At 45.9% G+C, this 18,105-nt stretch overlaps 1 protein-coding gene across 1 annotated transcript; it reads right to left on the bottom strand.

Annotated features, from left to right (window-relative positions):
* Window positions 1-1,964: 1,964 nt before the first annotated feature.
* On the bottom strand, window positions 1,965-16,732 carry kctd12b (potassium channel tetramerisation domain containing 12b). Its single transcript, XM_062394165.1, has 2 exons — window positions 15,173-16,732; window positions 1,965-2,925 (listed from the first exon to the last, which is right to left on the bottom strand). The coding sequence occupies exons 1-2, from the start codon at window positions 16,014-16,016 to the stop codon at window positions 2,351-2,353; spliced, it is 1,419 nt and encodes a 472-aa protein (XP_062250149.1). The 5' UTR covers window positions 16,017-16,732; the 3' UTR covers window positions 1,965-2,350.
* Between the last annotated feature and the right edge of the window lie 1,373 nt (window positions 16,733-18,105).

Raw genomic sequence — 18,105 nt, 5'->3', positions numbered from 1 at the left:
CTCTACTCAGAGCGCGAGGATATCTTTACTGCTCCTTAGTGGTTACCAGTGTGCCTGATAAAACTACTCTATTTGTCTGATGTTTAACAAGATAAAACTTCCCTCTCTGCCAACGCTACAGGATTAACGTCTTAGCCTCAATAACAAGAGCTGAGCTGCATCAGGCCGAAACTGCTGATGGAAAAGACAGGGCTGCAGCTTGGACTTTGCTTGGTCTGATAGAAAAATACAACAATTTACTGTGAGTGCAGTTTTTGATGTGGGGAAGGCTTTTTGTAATTCCTATTATTGCTCTCTTGGTAGTTATGGTAGTAAATCACAAAGAAAAAGCAGTTTGATTGCCTCAAATCTGTTGTTGTTACTAGAGGAAACAGGAAGCTGGTGAGGAGACTGGAGTTGTCACATGTTTTGAAAGCTCAGAGTGACGAACAATTATTATTATAGAGTCACTGTGGCGAGTTATTTAGAGAACAGGGGGTAAAGCCTCCTTTGTTTTCAGGGCTGAACACCCAAAGTCCAGCTGCACAACTTACCTAACTAAGTGTTTCTGTTATGTAATTAAATCATCACTCATTTAATTAAATCTAGAAAGGGCAAACAATTAGGAATGCAACGTTTACTTCATAGTGACGCATCTCAGTGTGATACTCCTCCACTGAGGCATATGGAGTAAAGTTGTCTCCAAAGTTTGTGTCTTTTTATCTTATTGCTGTAATTATCCACCTCCTGTTGACCCTTTGTGTGACTTTTTGTTTCTGGAGTTCTTTATTTTGATCTCGTCATTTCCTGTCATTTCAGTTCCTGTTTCCCTGTCACCTGCCTAGACCATGCTTTTTTCCCAGCATATTTGTAGTTTAGGGTCTCAGGGAATTATCATTCAGACTTTTTACCAGCACCCTGATTTTTCACCTTTTATTTTTGTTTTTTTGGTTTGGACTTTTTCTCCCAGGTCTCTGTAGGAAACATGACAGATGTGTCGATGGTCCACTTCCAAAACATATGGCTGGCTCCATGTTAAACAACAATATCTCATCTTCTAATTCTACACATGTTAAATGAAGAATATGTGGCTGGGGAGGGTTTGACAACGGTAGCCTATATCCATGTACTGGGGAGGGGTAACATGTCTGGTTTTGTTGAGGAAACTACTATAAATATTAATATACATAAACCAAATGGGTTTTTAATATTTAAAACTATGAAGATTATATAATTCCTGTAGAATTTATCTTTGAATCATATTACACTTTCTTGGCAATTACAAGAGAAGATTGATACCACTGTCATGTCTCTTGGTTAAGTAGCCTTTGGTACAAGAGCCATGAGGCAGTTAAATTAGCTCAGCATAATGTCTGTGTAATAAACTAACCAAGCTGTAAGCTAAGCAAACTCGATCCTCGCTCAGGCTCCACTACAACTTCATAGAAACGCAAACTCTTCTCTACCTATCAAAAAATTTGTGAAGTGTTTTTCCTGAATGTCAAACTGTTGCTTTTTGTGTGTGGACAATGGGTTTGTATGGTGATAAATAACAAATAGTTTTTCATTTCATTATGACTTATCTCATATATCCTACAAAGGGGAAAGCACAAAGACAGACAGACAGACACAGACACACACACACACACGCACACACACACGCACACACGCACACACACACAGACACACACATGGTAATTCATTACTGAGGCTGGATGAACATTTTATGCAAAGCAGAGAGAGGAACAAATGGCACTGTGCATTGGTTCATGTAGTCATTACTGTCATTATTATTCCACATTCCGGCCGCCGGTAATTACCAACTTCACTTCCGGGTTCGCCACATTCCCCTTCTGATTCCTCTCCAGCGCTGACTCGGATCTAATGTGATGGCAAAATCTGCAGAGCCCTTTGAATCGAAGGCTTTGAAGTCACAGGGTTCATATTGATGATACAAAATAGTTATAGACATGATTAGCACCAGATATTTCATTCATATTTTTATTTTGCATCAGCAAGGTCAGACACCTAAAACTTTCACACTCACATTCTGCAGTTGTTTGATCAGCGGGGCAGACATTTCTAATCAATGACATTACATATATTATCCTTCGACTGAGTAGAAAGAAAGTTTCTATACCAACAGCTTCTAAAGGGGAACTGTTTTCTATGATGGGAAAAGACACATCATAATATTTAATCTTGTTTGTGTGACTCGCTCAGCCTAAGCACAGATCAGTTTTGTTCTGTCGACATGCAAAAGCTACCACATTAGAGGTTTGAGTAAACCTGCTGTGAAAATAAAGCCGGAGTCCACTGCTCACAAGCTGTCAAGTTTGTTCGTCATGCTGCCTCGGCAAAGCAAAGGGCTCTACGCGTTGTACTTCTTGAGCAAGTCACTTTGCCAGTGCCTCTTGCGATCCGGAAACACTCTGGGCAAGCGGATCTTCCTGAAGTCCTCAATGCATTTCTTCAGATCCTCCTCCAGCAGCTTCCTCTCGTCTTCGTCCTCATCCACCCCAAGGGCCGGGCCGCCGTTCTCCCGCACGGTGGGCCGGGGCAGTGTCTTTAGGTGGAGGGTGGTCGGACGATGGGGGCTCTCAGCAGGAGGCGGCGTCGAGGAAGTAGGAGCAGGGGTGGAGGCAGAAGAAGGTTTGGGTGGCAGAGGCGGAGGCAGGGCCGGAGGTGACGGAGGTGCGAGGTCCGGGCTGTTCGCAGCAAGAAGGGGCGGCGGAGGAAGAGGAGGCGCAAGAGGAGGAGGAGGGTGCAGGTGCAGCGGGTTCCGTATGTTCACTGTTGGGATGCTGCTGTCTTCTGGAAGGCTATTGGTTCGACCGGAGGTGCCATGACCCACCGTGACGGGTTCAGCGGCAGTTGCAGAGGTCAGCGCTCCAGTGAGAGCTGGACGGTCAGAGGTTGTTGTCTTGAAATTTACTGATGAACCAACTGCAACAAAAAGAAAGAATGAAATCTTTTAGATTCAAGTATAATTTTAACGGTTCATTGATGAGTTGTTTAATTTTCTTGCCAAGAGTTTAATGAAAAGATCCATTTATGACATGAGCTTGGAGTCATGCTTCTGATTCAATACAGATTTATATATATTTTAGAATAAAACTAATGAACCAACTATGAAAACTGTGAGATGAATATTTAGGTTGTGTCTGATATCAATTACTAATCCCTATATAGTGAATTTGCCATTTTGTAGTGCTGAGTGTTGGGTGAAAACCTATATGGTGGGCTGATCGTATCCCAGGGTGCATTGTGAAAAGTATTGTATCACTGATGGTCAGTAACCAAGCAAAATAAACCATCATGCATTGCACTTGAGGCATTGATAAGAAGAAAAATGAAGCAATAGAGACGAGAGGAGATAGGTCAGCAAGAACAGAGTGAACTAATGCGTTGGATAAAGACAGGTTTATATATGCAGGCTTTTTTACAGACCAGGTTTTAAACTCTCTGTTTTAGCGTAAGTCCGTCATATTTACGATGGTGTAGTTTGTTGTTTTATGAACGGCACGGGACAAATCTGTGAGTCCTTGTGGGAAATATATATTATATAAAAACAGAGCAGTGCCTCAGTGCACAAACTGCTGCTTACAAGTTAATGTCTTCATTCATCATGCTTTTTTCCTAAAAGTGTTAATACCAGGGGATATCAAGGGAGATAATGCACAAAGCAGTGCAGCGTGTTTTTCTTTTGCCGATGTGCTCACTATATAGTCCTCTACATAGAAGTCTTTAGGGGTTGGAAAATAAGTGAGTGATTTCGGACAAAAGTTGTATTCCATTTGTTTTGTTCCTATCAGAGTGTGTCAGTAGCATGTGGCTGGCATAGCCGCGAGCACCTCGGCTTTAAGCTTCACAGTCTTTGTCTCCGGGAGCACAAAAGTAAACACACGCTGGCACAGGAGCTTGTCGGAGCATTATGGAAACAGAAATTAGCAGAGAGAAGGAGCTCCGTGGGAGAGGGAAGGAAATGAGCGATAAGGAAGGTGGAGGACAGTTTCACACAAATGCAGAATTCCTCCTCGCTTTTGTTTGCCTGTGTGTTGTCCTAGAAGGAGCGTGGCTGAGCGCGGAGCATGACACCTCCTGACTGGAGCCCGACAAGCCATTATTCACGGTGTGTTGATTTCCCCATCTCAACTCTGTGTGAGGACAGAGGCGGCCGCTGCCGTGCCACTTCTCAGAATAGGTGGCACATGCACATTCTGCACCTCTCGCTATTTGACGGCCCATCACCCGTTTTGAACTGCCCCCCCCCCCCCCCCCCCTACACTCTATCTCTCTTCACAAACACAATATTTTAGAAACAAGTGGGCGTTCTACTCCACCTCCCACTTGTCTTTGATTTTCACCGTCTACACATGAGGCTAGAGAACAGCGAACTCAGTTGTAAAGTCGAAGTGGTGGGGGGGGGGCCCCCACCACTTTCTCATTGTTGTGGACTTTCGGAAACGCTGCATCCATGGAAATAAAAGGAAATACTTGATGCATAAACATTAACCCACATTAAGATTAAGATTAAGATTAAGATATGTTTATTTACACCAAACACATGCAAAGACATGCACAACACACTCATGCAATGGTTAGTAAATTCAACCTCTGCATTTAACCCATCTGTGTGCAGGACACACAGAGCAGTGAGCGACCATGTACGGCGCTCGGGGAGCAGATGTTGGGGGAGTAAGGTGCCTTGCTCAGGGGCACTAGACAGGGTAGGGAGACTCTTGGATTTTTATGAGAGTGGACCTGGTTATACACTAAGTTAAATGGGTAACGACAGCCCTGCATGTGTGCTGCTCATGCACTGCACATCATCTAATGGAGTCACGGTCACACAATATTAATCACACGCATTCTGGCTCTCACAGTGAAGCAGCCACATACTGTACAAACTGCTACACAGGCAGAGCTCATCTCCCCTCTCAACGCCTCTCATGCTGAGATGTACAGGTACAATGTGTCAGCGAGAGACACACAACCCAGACGCACACATGTGCACCGACACACAAAGATGCACATGTGCGCTCGTTCCTTCAACAGGGCTCATCGTCACGGTAACCCATCTTATATAAGAGGAAAAGCTGCTTGTGTCAAACGGAGGCGGCACAGAATATTCTCCCACTGCCACGGCTTTCTGAATACCTGAATGCGGCCGTGCATGTGCGTGCGTTTGTGTGTGACAAAAAGTGCACAGCCCATGGGTGAGATAAAGTAGAAAGCGAGAGTCCTCTTGTGTGTTTCTGCATTCATGCGCACGAGTGTTCATACTGTAGTTGTGTGTTTACATGTGTGTGTGTGTGAGAGAGAGACAAAAAGTGCCAATGAGATAAAGTAGAAAGTGACTGTCAGCTTGTGTGTTTGTGCAAGCAAGCACATGTGCGTTCATTCAGTAGGTATGTGTGTTTCTGCGTGTGTGTGTGTGTGAGTATGTCTGTGTGTGTGTGTGTGTGTGTGTGTGTGTGTGTGTATCCTGGGCATGTATTGGCATTTAAAAGAAGGACAGATAAAGACAGAGGATGTAGGGGACGGGAAGGAGGGTTGGCACAAACATGCGCTCCACCATGTGCGTGTTTGTGTGTGTGCTGCATTCCCTGTCTCTCGTAGTGAATACATGTGTTTGAGGGCTGCATGGATGTGGGAGTTTGGGGGCTTAGCAGTGTCAGAGGAATAATCCACTGGGGGATGGGCTCCATGCTTTCCCTCCACCACTAAGCCTTATGGAGGAGAGCAGCGAAAGAGTGCACTCAACCCTTTTTCCCTGGGCCACTTCTCCAGGGATCTATGCAAAAGCCAAAGCACTTTCTCACACTGTCTCCTCTCTGTATCTGCCCCTCTCTCTCTCTCTCTCTCTCTCTCTCTCTCTCTCTCTCTCCCCCCCTCCCTCTCTCTCTCTCTCTCTCTCTCTCCCATCTGTTCAGTGTGACACATCTCTCCCCTGCCATCGTTACTGCTATTAGCAACTCTAATGTGTCACTGTTGCTGGGGTTTAGCACCACTCTGTCACAAATGACTCCTCCACGCTGTGTAAAGTTACTCTCACCTACATCTTTATCTTTCCCCAGCACACTGTGTCTTCTCACACACAGACGACATGAGACCGGGAGGAGTTTGTGGGAAGTTATATCGGCACTATCATCCTGACCCAGTGTGAACTAACCTTTTTTCACTGATCATTCTAACACATGTAAAGTGTCTTTGAGTTCTCTAAAAATACAGTTATTATTATTATTATTTCATTTGTTCATTATTATTGTTGTATTAATGATAAAAATCATCATCATGGTCAAGTTAACAAATAAGTAAACTTTTAAATTCCTAGATCTTAAACCCTGCCTCCTCCATGTTAGCAGATGGGACATGGACCAAACAAAAAAGTCAAAGTATACACGTCAAATATTTTTTCTGAAAGATGGTTTATGTCATTTTAAGTAGCTCTTATCACACGAGTGCTCATTTTTTCATGCAGATGTCATTTATTATTTCAGGTGAAATGTCATGGTTCACAGCTGAGAATGACACGCTGAGCATGTGTGTCGCGATCACGACTCCACAGCATGATCGCCTCTGCACTCATCCCAGCTACAAATGCACAAGATGGCGGCATTCGTATGCAGGATATTTTGGCATCATTTCTGGATAGTGGGAGGAAGTGGAGACGCATCTTACGTCTTGACGTGCAGTCTATGATCTCGAGTTTTATTTTTATCGAATGTAATTTAAGTTTAATCTATAGGTCGGCTGTTCTTGTGTTTGCTAATATTGTTCCTGCAAATACTATAAAAAAACAGTCATCATTATAGTGTATATTTCCACACAACCAGCATGATATACCTAGAGATGTAGCGAATTAAACATGAACATATCCACTGCCTCTGAATTACCTTGGATATGACGGATCAATCAGGCGATGGTCTTTTTAAAAGTCATTGTGTTGGCCGACAGGTGCTGTGACCCCAGAATGGGGAGAGTGGCAAACGATTGCCATGGTAACGGCACAATGATGTGCGGGAGCCGGAGCTACACACGTGCATAGCGATGCCTGTCAGACCAAAGAGGCAGCCTTTCATCCCCAGTGTGGTGTTGGGCGTATGTCTTCAGCTCACGCTACATAAGTTTGGCAATTACGCCATGTTTTATATCTAATTACCTTGTATTCAGCTCCGATATCCAGCATCTGCTCTGTGAAGTGATCTGTATGCTGCCTAATGACAGAGTGGGCCTCACCACTTCAGCTCACTCATTGTCTTTCCTCACCAATTCCCGCAACAGCGAACACAAGGGGGGGCGTAATCAGACATGGTGACACTATATTCCTCGGACTAAACTGTGCATGCTGAGGCAGTGACACAGTCGTCCAGATCCAAATCAGGGGAGTACATTCACGGGTCTCCGAGCAATTATAAATCTGTCGGTCTGCACAATGTTGAAGAAACAGCTGGAGCTGCATCCAAGTAAGAAAAGCAAGAGAAGATAGAAAGGGAGGGAAGTGTTCCAAGGAGAACATTGCGCCAGGCCTCAGTGCTTGAACCACAGATAATGTTCTTGAAAGCATTGATCTACTAAATCCACAAACGTCTGTCTGTCTCTGTGCGTGGCTTGAGAACCGTCGATTTAATCCGCTTCACACTTGGCGAGTGTCGCGGCTGCTGATCTCCATCAATCACAGAATCACTTCCTCTTAAGCAGGTCGTTTTCAAAGTGGAAACACAACGCTCTTTTTGCTGCTGTAAAGCATAATGCAAAGCTGAATTTTTTTTTATTTTGAAAAGTCAAGTGTCAATCATTAATACTTTATTTCATGTCAAACGTTGGTTATAAAAGTTTTATTTTGCAGATAAACCAGGTAGGATGAACACAAGGTGTTCGAACTGAACTCTGTACCATAGACCTTTCATAAAAAGATCTACAACAACGTCCAGTTCACAAAAGTGACAGTTTATTGTAAGTCTGTTCGAGGAGGACTCACTAATGACATGGAATAATTCTGAAGTCTCTCCAGAGCTTTACCACAGGACAAGCAAACAAACCATTCCACCCATGAAGGTTCAGAACTGGGACTGAACTAGTTTGGTAATTAAATATTACGATATGATTTGTGATGATTGTTTTTTTTGCAGACTTGCCCAGACCTCATATGACCTCTTTATCTTCCCCCTGCGCTAAACACCCTGAGCCGCCGCCTGGCTTCCACAGCCCGCAACCAGTCTGCGCGTAAGCACCCTCAAGCCTGTCCTGGCACCCCCTCAGCTTCTGCAGAGCCCCAGCCTCCCCCCCATCCCCGTCACCCGCCACCTGCTTCTCCCTTCTCCTCTCAAGCCCGGTTTGAGCCGGGGTCCAGCCGTGCCCAGGACGACTGCAGCACCAAGGACAAGCCTGACTGTTCAGATTACTGATAATTAGAGCGGGGCAGATTAGAGCCCAAGTCTCCAGATGGCTGAGGTGAATCACCTTCTGCACAACAGCAACGAGTCACATCGACAACTCACTGCGCTGCAGCGAGGTACTAACTGCTGCTGGTCCTTGCACAACATGGATTCACAGTGGGAGCGATACAGAATGCAGAATACAGAATATCTAGGAATTACTTTTCAGTTCCTCTAACATGGTGAGATAGGGTGTTAGCCTAGGTTAGGGTATATGCTCTCTGAGTGTCCCTCAAACCAAATGCTCTCTGGCTGACAATTCTTAAAATATCAGCTTTCTATAGCATCAACTGATATTGTCTCATATTTCATCTAAATAAAGAATATGAGACATCATATCTAACAAGAATTTAAATCACATAAAGCTGATCATTTAGTAGGATGGGTGACTTAAAGAGAAAAAAACACTTAATTCTCTAATATTAGGAGAACAATATGTAATTTTGCAATAATCAAGTCATAATATTATGAAAATGTATAATAATGATTATAATCATTTTTGGCTACCTGTTCTTTAAAATGAAGAATGTGGGGCATCTGGTGAGGTTATACTTCAGTAATAGGTTTCAAAAACCACAAAACACTGCACCACATTATTATAAATATCAGGATAAGATTTTTTTCAGAAACTGTGTCTATTCTGAAGAAAGACCCACACAGATTTTTTCTCATTAAATAACAATTTTTTTCTCATAATATTTCAAATTTGTTCTCGAAATCGCTTCAGTTTGGTTGGAACTATCCGCCTAAATCAGGGGCGGGGAACATTTCTTCGATTTTTATAACATCCTTCGAGGGCCATATTAAATTATTGTATATTATTAACAGATTATCCGGCTAACTTTTAGTAGCTTTTAACCTGGTTGCACTGGTGCGCCTAACTTTTTCATTTGGGTGAACCAGCTCATCGTCTTTCGTGTCCTCCTGTTGTACCATGTAACTGGGCCATCTGGGAACCAGGAACAGATAAACACATGTTCATCACATGGGACTTGAGCAGGACTTTGGTTTGAAAAAGGAACAAAACAAACTCATGTGTATTTTCCTTTGGACAGAGACCTTCTGCTTTTCACATCTTGTCAGTTATTGCCACAGCTTCCTGCTCAGTTTACGCAATCTAGCCCACAGCTTATACGTTTTGCTCTCTACTTCTTTCCTCTCAAACGGCTGCTGCCTCCCTCCTCTCGCTCCTCCTCACATATTTACAATCTCAGTGCTGCTGCACTGGAGACCGTAGCCACTTGAGTTATCCTCTCTTTTGTTCCTTTCCTCTTTTTAATCCTACAACTTGACTCCGACTCTCTGACTCACTCTCTGACTGATTTCATGCTCCCTCATTCCCATCCTCCTTTCGCTTTGTGTCCCCACACATCTCCAGTTCTTTTTGTCAGTTGTTCTTTCTGTGTCTTGGGGCTTTAAAGAGAAAGGAAAAAAAGACTGTGAAGTAAAGCGGAATAATAAAGAGATGGATGAAAAGACTCGGCACTGTACATCAATACTGACCTAATCTGTTCTAACCTTTTCCGTCTGTGAGATCTCGTTCCATGTTAAACCACCTTTTGCCCGTCCTCTCGGGTGGGACTACCCACTGACCTTGCATGATAAAGTCCTGCGGGAGTTCGGGGGGGGGGGGGCTTCATATGTTTTGAAACAGCTGCTCTCTGGAGGAGACATGTGTGACGAGGAGGAGGAGAACAAGGGAGAAGGAGGAAGAGGCAGCGAATCATGTGTACCCATGCTGCAGGACAGAGCGGTGCAATGAAGTTACACATCTGGCTTAGTGCCTGGCTCACTATAAATAACCCAACGCACAATAAGCTAAAGATGCCCCAAGCCAGCGCTACTGTACTCCGCGCATGTGGGCAGCGTGGGTGAGCCGTGTTGTCATCAGGGGACACGCACACATGTGAAAACAAACAAAAGGATGCAAACAGACAACATGCATTTACTCCCCTCTCTCACACACACACACACACACACACACATAAACATGTATGTTATATGTTGATGGAGAAGTCTGCGGAAGGCCTTAGGCGCCAGCTGCTGCATGCTCTCTCCTCCCATTGGCTGACGCTGCTCCCAGGTAATTAGCAGCTTTCACATATTAGCGTGGACATCTCCAGGTTATTACTGTCAAGAGATGAGGCGGGGGGGGGGGCAAATTGCTTGTTTGCTTCTAATGCATTTTTAACTAATCACTATGACGAGTGAGGAGAGGGTAATCGGATCTTAAACCTTGCTGCTCCGACTCATTAGCGTCGCACAGGAGAGCTGTCGCACATCCTCTTCCTGGTAACTTCCCACCCATTGTGCGCGTGTTTGTGCGTCGCTGCGGGTTCAGAGATGCCCACTGCATGCTCAGCACATTAGTCAGACAGGGAGTGCCCCCACGCCCCCCCCCCCTCCCCCATGCAGCGCTGTCCCATCCGACACAGAGGCCCGAATGCTCGTCCCACCTGCTCAGCAAACATTCACACGAGCGGAAAAAAGGGAAAACGGAGCCAAAATGCACTGGCACGCAGGTCCGAACGGGGAGACGCAAACAAGTTTAGAGCTACAGATGGCTGCGGCCTAATGTGGAGGGTAAACATAACGACAGCGTGACGGCAAAATCTGATAGTGTACTCGGTGTAAAGTGTAGAGAAAATGAGTCATCGTGGCTCCATAAACCATATGCTGATGCTGTTCATGAAAGATGCAGCCTGGGAACCTGGGCTGCATGGATTTAAAGGCACAGCCACAAGACTGAAAATACAGTTTCCCTCCTTTCCTTTGTTTTGACGCAATTCTACTATGCATCGATATTCTGCATGATCCCAGCCATGCTGAGTAATCCTGTGGATCGATGATGTAACTGAATCCCTGTGCGAGTGCTGACGGGGCTGACAGGCCAGTGAGGAGGACATCACACTGCAGCCACGGCCCAGTGCCGCGTGTCGGGACCATTCCAGAACCTCTTCACACTGAGGCCAATCAGGAAGAGACATAAGCCGAGAACATCGAATTCTCCAGCACTTAAACACTCTCTCCCTGACACATCTCTTCCTCTACCAGGTTATCTGTTTCTCCTCAGTTCCATGCCCCATTTTCCAATCCCCCTTTTTTTTTTGTTCTCCTTTGACGTAAATCCGCTCCCATTCTCCTTTCTTCTTCCAAACAGGGGAAGTGATATATGAGACGAGGGGCCCATTCTGAGAGGGGAGAGCAGACCGGGGTCCAAGGCACGCTGCCACCAAGAGCCGCCTACGGTGACGATAGCAGCACGGGAACACGACATGGGTCATGCCCCAAGCTGCAGGGAACAGGCTCTTTCTCTCAGGGTACGAGGCAAAAGTTCAATAATGAATAACACAAGCTTTCTGAGGAACTGTATTAACTTGAACTATTGTGGTGGGAATAAAAAATATGTGTAAAATAATTGATTATGTGCTGTGGGGTGAGCAGGTCCGTCAAATGCAATCTGCTATATTCCAATAGACATGAGAAGCAGCATTTCATGGTAAAACATCTTTTATTGTGACACTTTGGATAAGACAGGATTACCATCCCGCAGACACAACTAGAGCCTGCTTCTTGTGTTGCACAGGAGCAGGCGTGCTGCACTTTTCAGCCACAGGTTTCACCACAGAGCGTTGCAAAAAGAAAAACAATCCCAGGCAGCAGCATGTCCTCACAGCCTGTGGCCTGTCGACCCCGCCGCTGCCGCTCCTCCACGGCTGAGTGTCAACACTTCTCGCACATCCACTGTTGAATGTCGAGGCTCATGGCAACTCCCGGAGACGGAGAGCGGCTCGGGACACTGATGCCCGAAATTTCACACATGTCTCTCCAGGCCTGTGCTAATGACTGACCTTGGCGCTCCCCTTCTCGCAGCGGTGCACCAGGGGACAGTGACAAGAGGAATGCTGCTTGTGACTCTGTGTGTGTGTGTGTGTGTGTGTGTCTGTGTGTGTGTGTATGTGTGTGTGTGTGTTATTGCAGGCAATGTATCATCCCGATCTGTAAGAATTCATCGTGCATTCCTGACCGCCACGAAAATCTTCTGTTTTTCCGGGAAAGGAGCCACATAAATATTTGAACATTCTATGGGGAGCTCATCAGCGATGCTCTTATCTAGGCCAGGCAGCGATCAGGTGCACAGGTCTTATTCTAAGGTAATTAACATGTCATAATCACCTGGTAACAAAGGCTTATACAAGACAGAATTTAACATATGATCACCTCAGCCACATAACCGACATAAACACACACCTGGCTGTTGTACAAGTTTAAATCCTAGGCCCTTCTTTTCTGTTTTCTTTCTCAGAGAGGGCGTTTTTATTGACAGCAGACAAGAATCCTATCTAATCTTTTTAAATGGGACAAAGCAGTGCTTTGGATGAAGCCTTAACAACTGTAATTCACCGTCCTGCATTTTATGTCCAGTCTGCTTCAAGATTTGTAACGTGCAAAATAATTAGGTCAATTATTGGAAACAAAGTGTTTTGTTTTTTTTGCAATCTGCTTTAAGGGAGCTTTTTATCTGTGCGTGTCCTCATTTCTAGCCTGGCTCTATATTCTGGTCGACCGCTCCATAGAAGTCCAGGCTGAGGAGGGAAAAAAATGGGGGGAAGCAGATGGGAGGAAGATGGTGCCTGAGGGCAGAGTGTTCAACATTTACTATGAAGCACAGTTTAAGTCCAGGGACATTTATTTTAATGGGAAATGATGAGATGGAATGTTGGATTGGTTTCTCTTGGGATTGAGTTGTATTGTCACTGAAAGTTAAAATGTCAAAGTGCAGTAAATGAACCACGTCCCAGAGAGTTGATGTGGAAACGCTTTGTTATGAATGGAACATAAACAACCCAAATAGGAAGAAAAACATCTTTTATTTGACAAATCAATTTGCTTTTTTTGTTCTTTTCTTCTTTTTTCTTTGCTGAACACTTTTTATTTCAGCGTCGTCTACGCCTGCAGTGACACACCGCTGCAGGACTCACACGTTGACTCAGATGTCAACAGCACGTCATCACACCGAAACACAACATTGCCGTTTCTAGACATTTCAGAATACATTTATTGTCACTGTCAGACGTTCTGCCAAAACTACAAACTGACACCTCGGGTGAAATCCTGCACTGTATCGCCTCGCTGGCTGCTTCTCGACTGAAAAGTCACCCGCAGCTCTTGTTCTAAAAATCAAATTACAGCTTTCTATATTTTCTTTCTGTGTCTGCATCACCTGGATCTTTCCCATCAGTTTGTGTTTTAGTCTGAGGTATATATGATGTTGCAGACCAGTCCTGAGGCTGTAACTGGAAAAGACTTGTCTCTCGACTTGCTCCTTCAGGACCGAACTCAAACCTGCACATTATAAATCTGCCCCGTCTATGCCCTTTGCTACACTGGTGAGAAAACATTGGGCTTTGGCTGAGCTACAGCGTAATCCTACCCCTTCCCCCCGGGTATTCACTCCCATTAAGTGAGAGTTATCATCAAATAAGCAAGAGCTTCTTCTAATACTAAACTGAATATTAAGAATAACATTGTTGTTTACAGAACATTCAGACACAGGGTCCACTAAAGTGACAAGCACATTTTTCTTTTTCATGAAAACAAGATGTAGTCGTGGTTTGAATCCCGTCCCACGACGCGCTTCACTGAAAATGCTCTAAAAAGTCGAATGGAGCAAAGAAATGTCAAAGAGCAGTGGGCAGTGAGTGATCTAACGCCTCCCGCCTGCTGCGCCCTCCCAGCTGAAAGCTCTGTAGTACAATCGATACGCACGCTTCATCCAGCTTTTCTTTCTGTCTACGAGACCTACGCGACTTTGTTTTCCCTCGGAATCAAAGCCTGTTGCTCATTCATTCTTTGTGAAAAGGGCATTCCACACACACCTACATCTTTTTCCCTTCAAAAACAAGTTCAATGCACAAACCCCCCCCCCCCCCACAACACCGTCCGTGTGGCTGTACTATATCATTCCCCATTCCAATCATTCATTACTGGACAGGAAAAAAACAAACTCCTGTATATGGCACGTTCCCTATCCACATGGTACTGGACATATTTAATAAAAACTGAAGGAAATTTGATTCTGTGTTACACTTCTTTTCTTGTGCTGGGGCTGCTCACATCCCTCAAGGCTGATAAGAAGTCCAATTATTTGGTAACTTAGTTCAGAGGAGCAGGAGAGTCCAATCTGCTCGAGTAAGCAGGCAAAGTACAGCACTGTACATCACGGCCAATCTCTTTGAAGCCCTTTCCCTTGTGCCCATTATGACTGGTTTCATTCGTCATATAGACACAGCGGGCTGCTTATTTAACAAAGTAAGCTCTAGGATAGAGTGTTGTGCTTCACCGAGGCAGATGCAATGTATAGAGGACAGAGGGGAGACAGTACATAGCAGGTATCAGTCTCTGCAGGACCAGGCTGAGGTTCAGGACTGGGGGGGCTACAGCTAGATGGAGCGACGGCTTAGGCAAAGGCAAGAGCTGGACCTGAGGATGAGGTGGGGGTTTGGATTTGGGTTTGAGGGGGGAGGGCTGCAGGTTGGACCAGCAGAGAGAAGAGTCAGGGCCGCTGCTGCGGACTGTTCATAGGGAAAAAAGCTGGATGCTGTAGAGAGAGATGGAAGGGCACAACATCTACGGTACATCTACTGGTGCAGGAGCCGTCAGAGAGAGACGGGATGGCTGGAGGCTAAGGGAAGGGGGGCACTTGGAAGGTGGAGGACCGGGGGGAACAAAGCCGATATAGTCTCACTCACGGTAGAACACATATTCAGTGTAGCTGGTCCAGATCTTGTCGTCCGTCTGCTCATGGGCAAAGGCGCAGGTTCCTGTAGAGTTACAGGCCACCATGTGGAAGCCTGCGTCGGCCAGCTTGTCAAAAGCCTGCTCCAGAAAGGTGAACTTCAGATAATAGCGGGACGTGTAGCGCTCAGGTGGGCGGTCAGGGTCACGGCTCTCGTTGAGCGTCTCCCCAAAGACCTCTTTGGCCAAGGAGGTCTTCCCACAGACCATGATTCGGGCCACCCTGCGGAACTTAGCATCGGTCTGGCTGTCACGGCCCAGAGTATACGAGCCTCGGTAGCCGATGGTGATGAACCCGGAACGTTTGCCATCCATGGCACCGGGCACCAGGCTGGCACACGCAGCAGCTGCAGCACCCTGTGAGCCGAGGTTACGGGCCGTGTCAATCCCGGGTGAGGAGTCCTCCGGGTCGCTCTGGCACCCCTCGTCGCCCAGCGAGTTCTGCTTGCTGATTTTGGGCACCAGCAGCTTGACGAGCTCTGGCAGGTTGAAGAACTCAGCCTCCCTCTGCAGGCGCCCGCGTTCGGGGAAGTGGTCAGGAAGGACCAGCTGCTGGTCCCGCATGTAATCCAAGATGTAACGGAACAGGAAACCATCACGGTCCACAAAGAAGCGCCCCTTGGTGTCCCTGGCCAGACCTTTGGCTGACTTTCGACTGAACATCTCCCACAGCAGAGAGTCTGGCACACTTGTGAGGGTGGAGAAGCGGGTTATGTACACCTGGCCTCCAACATTAAGCTCTATAATCTCTGGGAAGGGCAGTTCCTCCACAGATATGCTACTATCTGGTAACGCCATGGCTCCCTCCTGCCACACAGGTGCACTAGGGTGCAGCTTTAAGAAACTCTCTCGGTTGCACAGTGATGGCTGAGGCCTGTTGCCTGTCAGAGATCTCAGGAGCAGCCGCGGTGGGATCTCCTGTGGTGACGGACGCAGCGCGCAATTGGTATGCGCGTAAAACAGCAGTGTCCACCACTCTCAGATCAGATCCAGGAGGAACTGAACACTCACACAAACACACTCTCTCTCTCTCTCTCTCTCTCTCTCTATTCTAACTACAGCTTCGTCTCATTCTTACTAAAACATCGTGCAGAGAGTTTCATCAGCGCTGAAAAGAGACGTGTTGTCCATGTCCTTTACCCGCAGACAGTCGCGCTCTGCTGTGGATGAAAGTCCTCTTTTGGCACCAGCTCTGTGATCAGCAAATGCTCGCTTTGCGCAAGTGTCCATAACGAACTTCTCTCTCTCTCTCTCTCTAACGTCGCTCCGTGGTCCTGGCGTCAACGGGATCCGGTGGTGGCCCAACTTCAATTAGGCAATCCATAGTTGGTGCGTTCCGTGGGGGTCCCGCTGGTGAAGAGCCACGTGATGAAGAGGATCTTCCAGACGTAGTGAGAGACGAGGAAGGTGAATAAAAAGACCTCGCACCTTTCCATCGCCTGGTGTTGTGTCCGTGTGTGAACGGACAGGTCCACGGCTCCTCTCTCTCTCGTGTCAGACTGTAACTCTGCTGCAACGTAACCGGGGGATGAGACATTATTCATCCCGGTAAGCACCGCCCACACGCCGTGACGCGCCTCTGCTGGGATCCAGGTCAGAACAGCCTGCGTCTCTCAGGGAGCGCTGGAAAACTGGCAGCTCTTTATTGAATCTCCTTAAAGAAATCAGGGCAATTTAGTTTCCCCCTCAAAGTTGTATTGAAACGTTAATTGCCCCAAATTGCCTCAGCAGATAAAGCCACAGGATCAGTTTAAAGAAGCCTTACTAACTGGACTCTTTACATATATACCCTTTGACATCACATCATAAACTTCATTATTATAAATGGTAAGGGAGCAGAAAGGAAACCTGTGCTTCCATCAGGTCTCATTCATTATTTCTCAATGTGGCGACTTGATGGAATAAACAGTGTAATCAAAACAAACACCAAGGCCAAATTCGTATTTGCCGGAGCCTCGTTTAAACGCAGCCACTGACTGGTGAATGGTTGTGCTTTTAATTATATTGCTTTTATTTGTGGGAGCACTCACAGTGGATGAGCCTCCTAAAGAAGGATGGGATAACAGTGACATCTAGTGAATACTCAGGAGGACCCTTTTTCTCTTAGAAGACAAAATCATTAATTCAACATTTAATTTAACTAAGGAAGACTTTGAGGTAGAGACCCAATTTACTATATAGCCGAGTGTAGAAAGTAAACAAAACATTCCAAGAAACCCAGAAAACACAAATAAGACACGGTAAGTTTGCCAAACGTTAAAACCAAGAGCAAAAGTAAATGCCTTTGGAATAAATGTAGTACATCAAATTCTAAAGAAAACTCACAACCCGCTTCCTCTTGAGCTTTCAGTTACATAACATGGTTTTCATGATTTGGACCGTTTGCTGAGTTGCCATGGATATTGATTCATCTGAACTCAATAGTTGTACTGATTTAATCAATGAAACCTCTGTTTTATTTGTGGCTGTCAATGAAGAGTCGACAGGCCGCACGCTACTTATGCTTTCTGTCTCTCGCTGTGTCCTTTTCTTTAGTTAACTCAACCACAGGGTCGTCTCTCTGCCTGACCAGCAGGCCAGTTTCTGCCGTCTCGAAGCGGTCTGGTGCTGATTTCCCAGAGGCCCCTCCAGATGGCTCACGCCATTAGAAAGCCTTTTCGCAGACAATCTGGTTTGGACGACTTTGGTTATGTGGGCCATGGATCTGGAGGTGATATGGCAGCGGTGTCGGCCAATGAAACGGACTGCTGACACTGTCCCTGCTCCATTTTCTGCTCCTTTGTCGGAAATATGCTGCGTAATAGCAGAATGGTGAGCAGGCCAAAGCTTAATATCCAAAATAATGTGCTCTGATGCAGAACTGTGTAAATACTTGGGGGGTGTTGCC

This window comes from Platichthys flesus, chromosome 8, assembly GCF_949316205.1.
Source record: "Platichthys flesus chromosome 8, fPlaFle2.1, whole genome shotgun sequence".
Taxonomy (NCBI): Eukaryota; Metazoa; Chordata; class Actinopteri; order Pleuronectiformes; family Pleuronectidae; genus Platichthys; species Platichthys flesus.
Note: the sequence above shows the minus strand (reverse complement) of the source record. Positions and strands in the feature narration are given on the sequence as shown.

Coding starts and splice junctions, on each gene's coding strand:
- kctd12b (XM_062394165.1), bottom strand. CDS start 16,016: ATGGCGTTACCAGATAGTAGCATATCTGTGGAGGAACTGCCCTTCCCA. Junction 2,926..15,172: donor CACTGAATATGTGTTCTACC/GTGAGTGAGACT, acceptor TTTTTGTTGCAG/TTGGTTCATCAGTAAATTTC.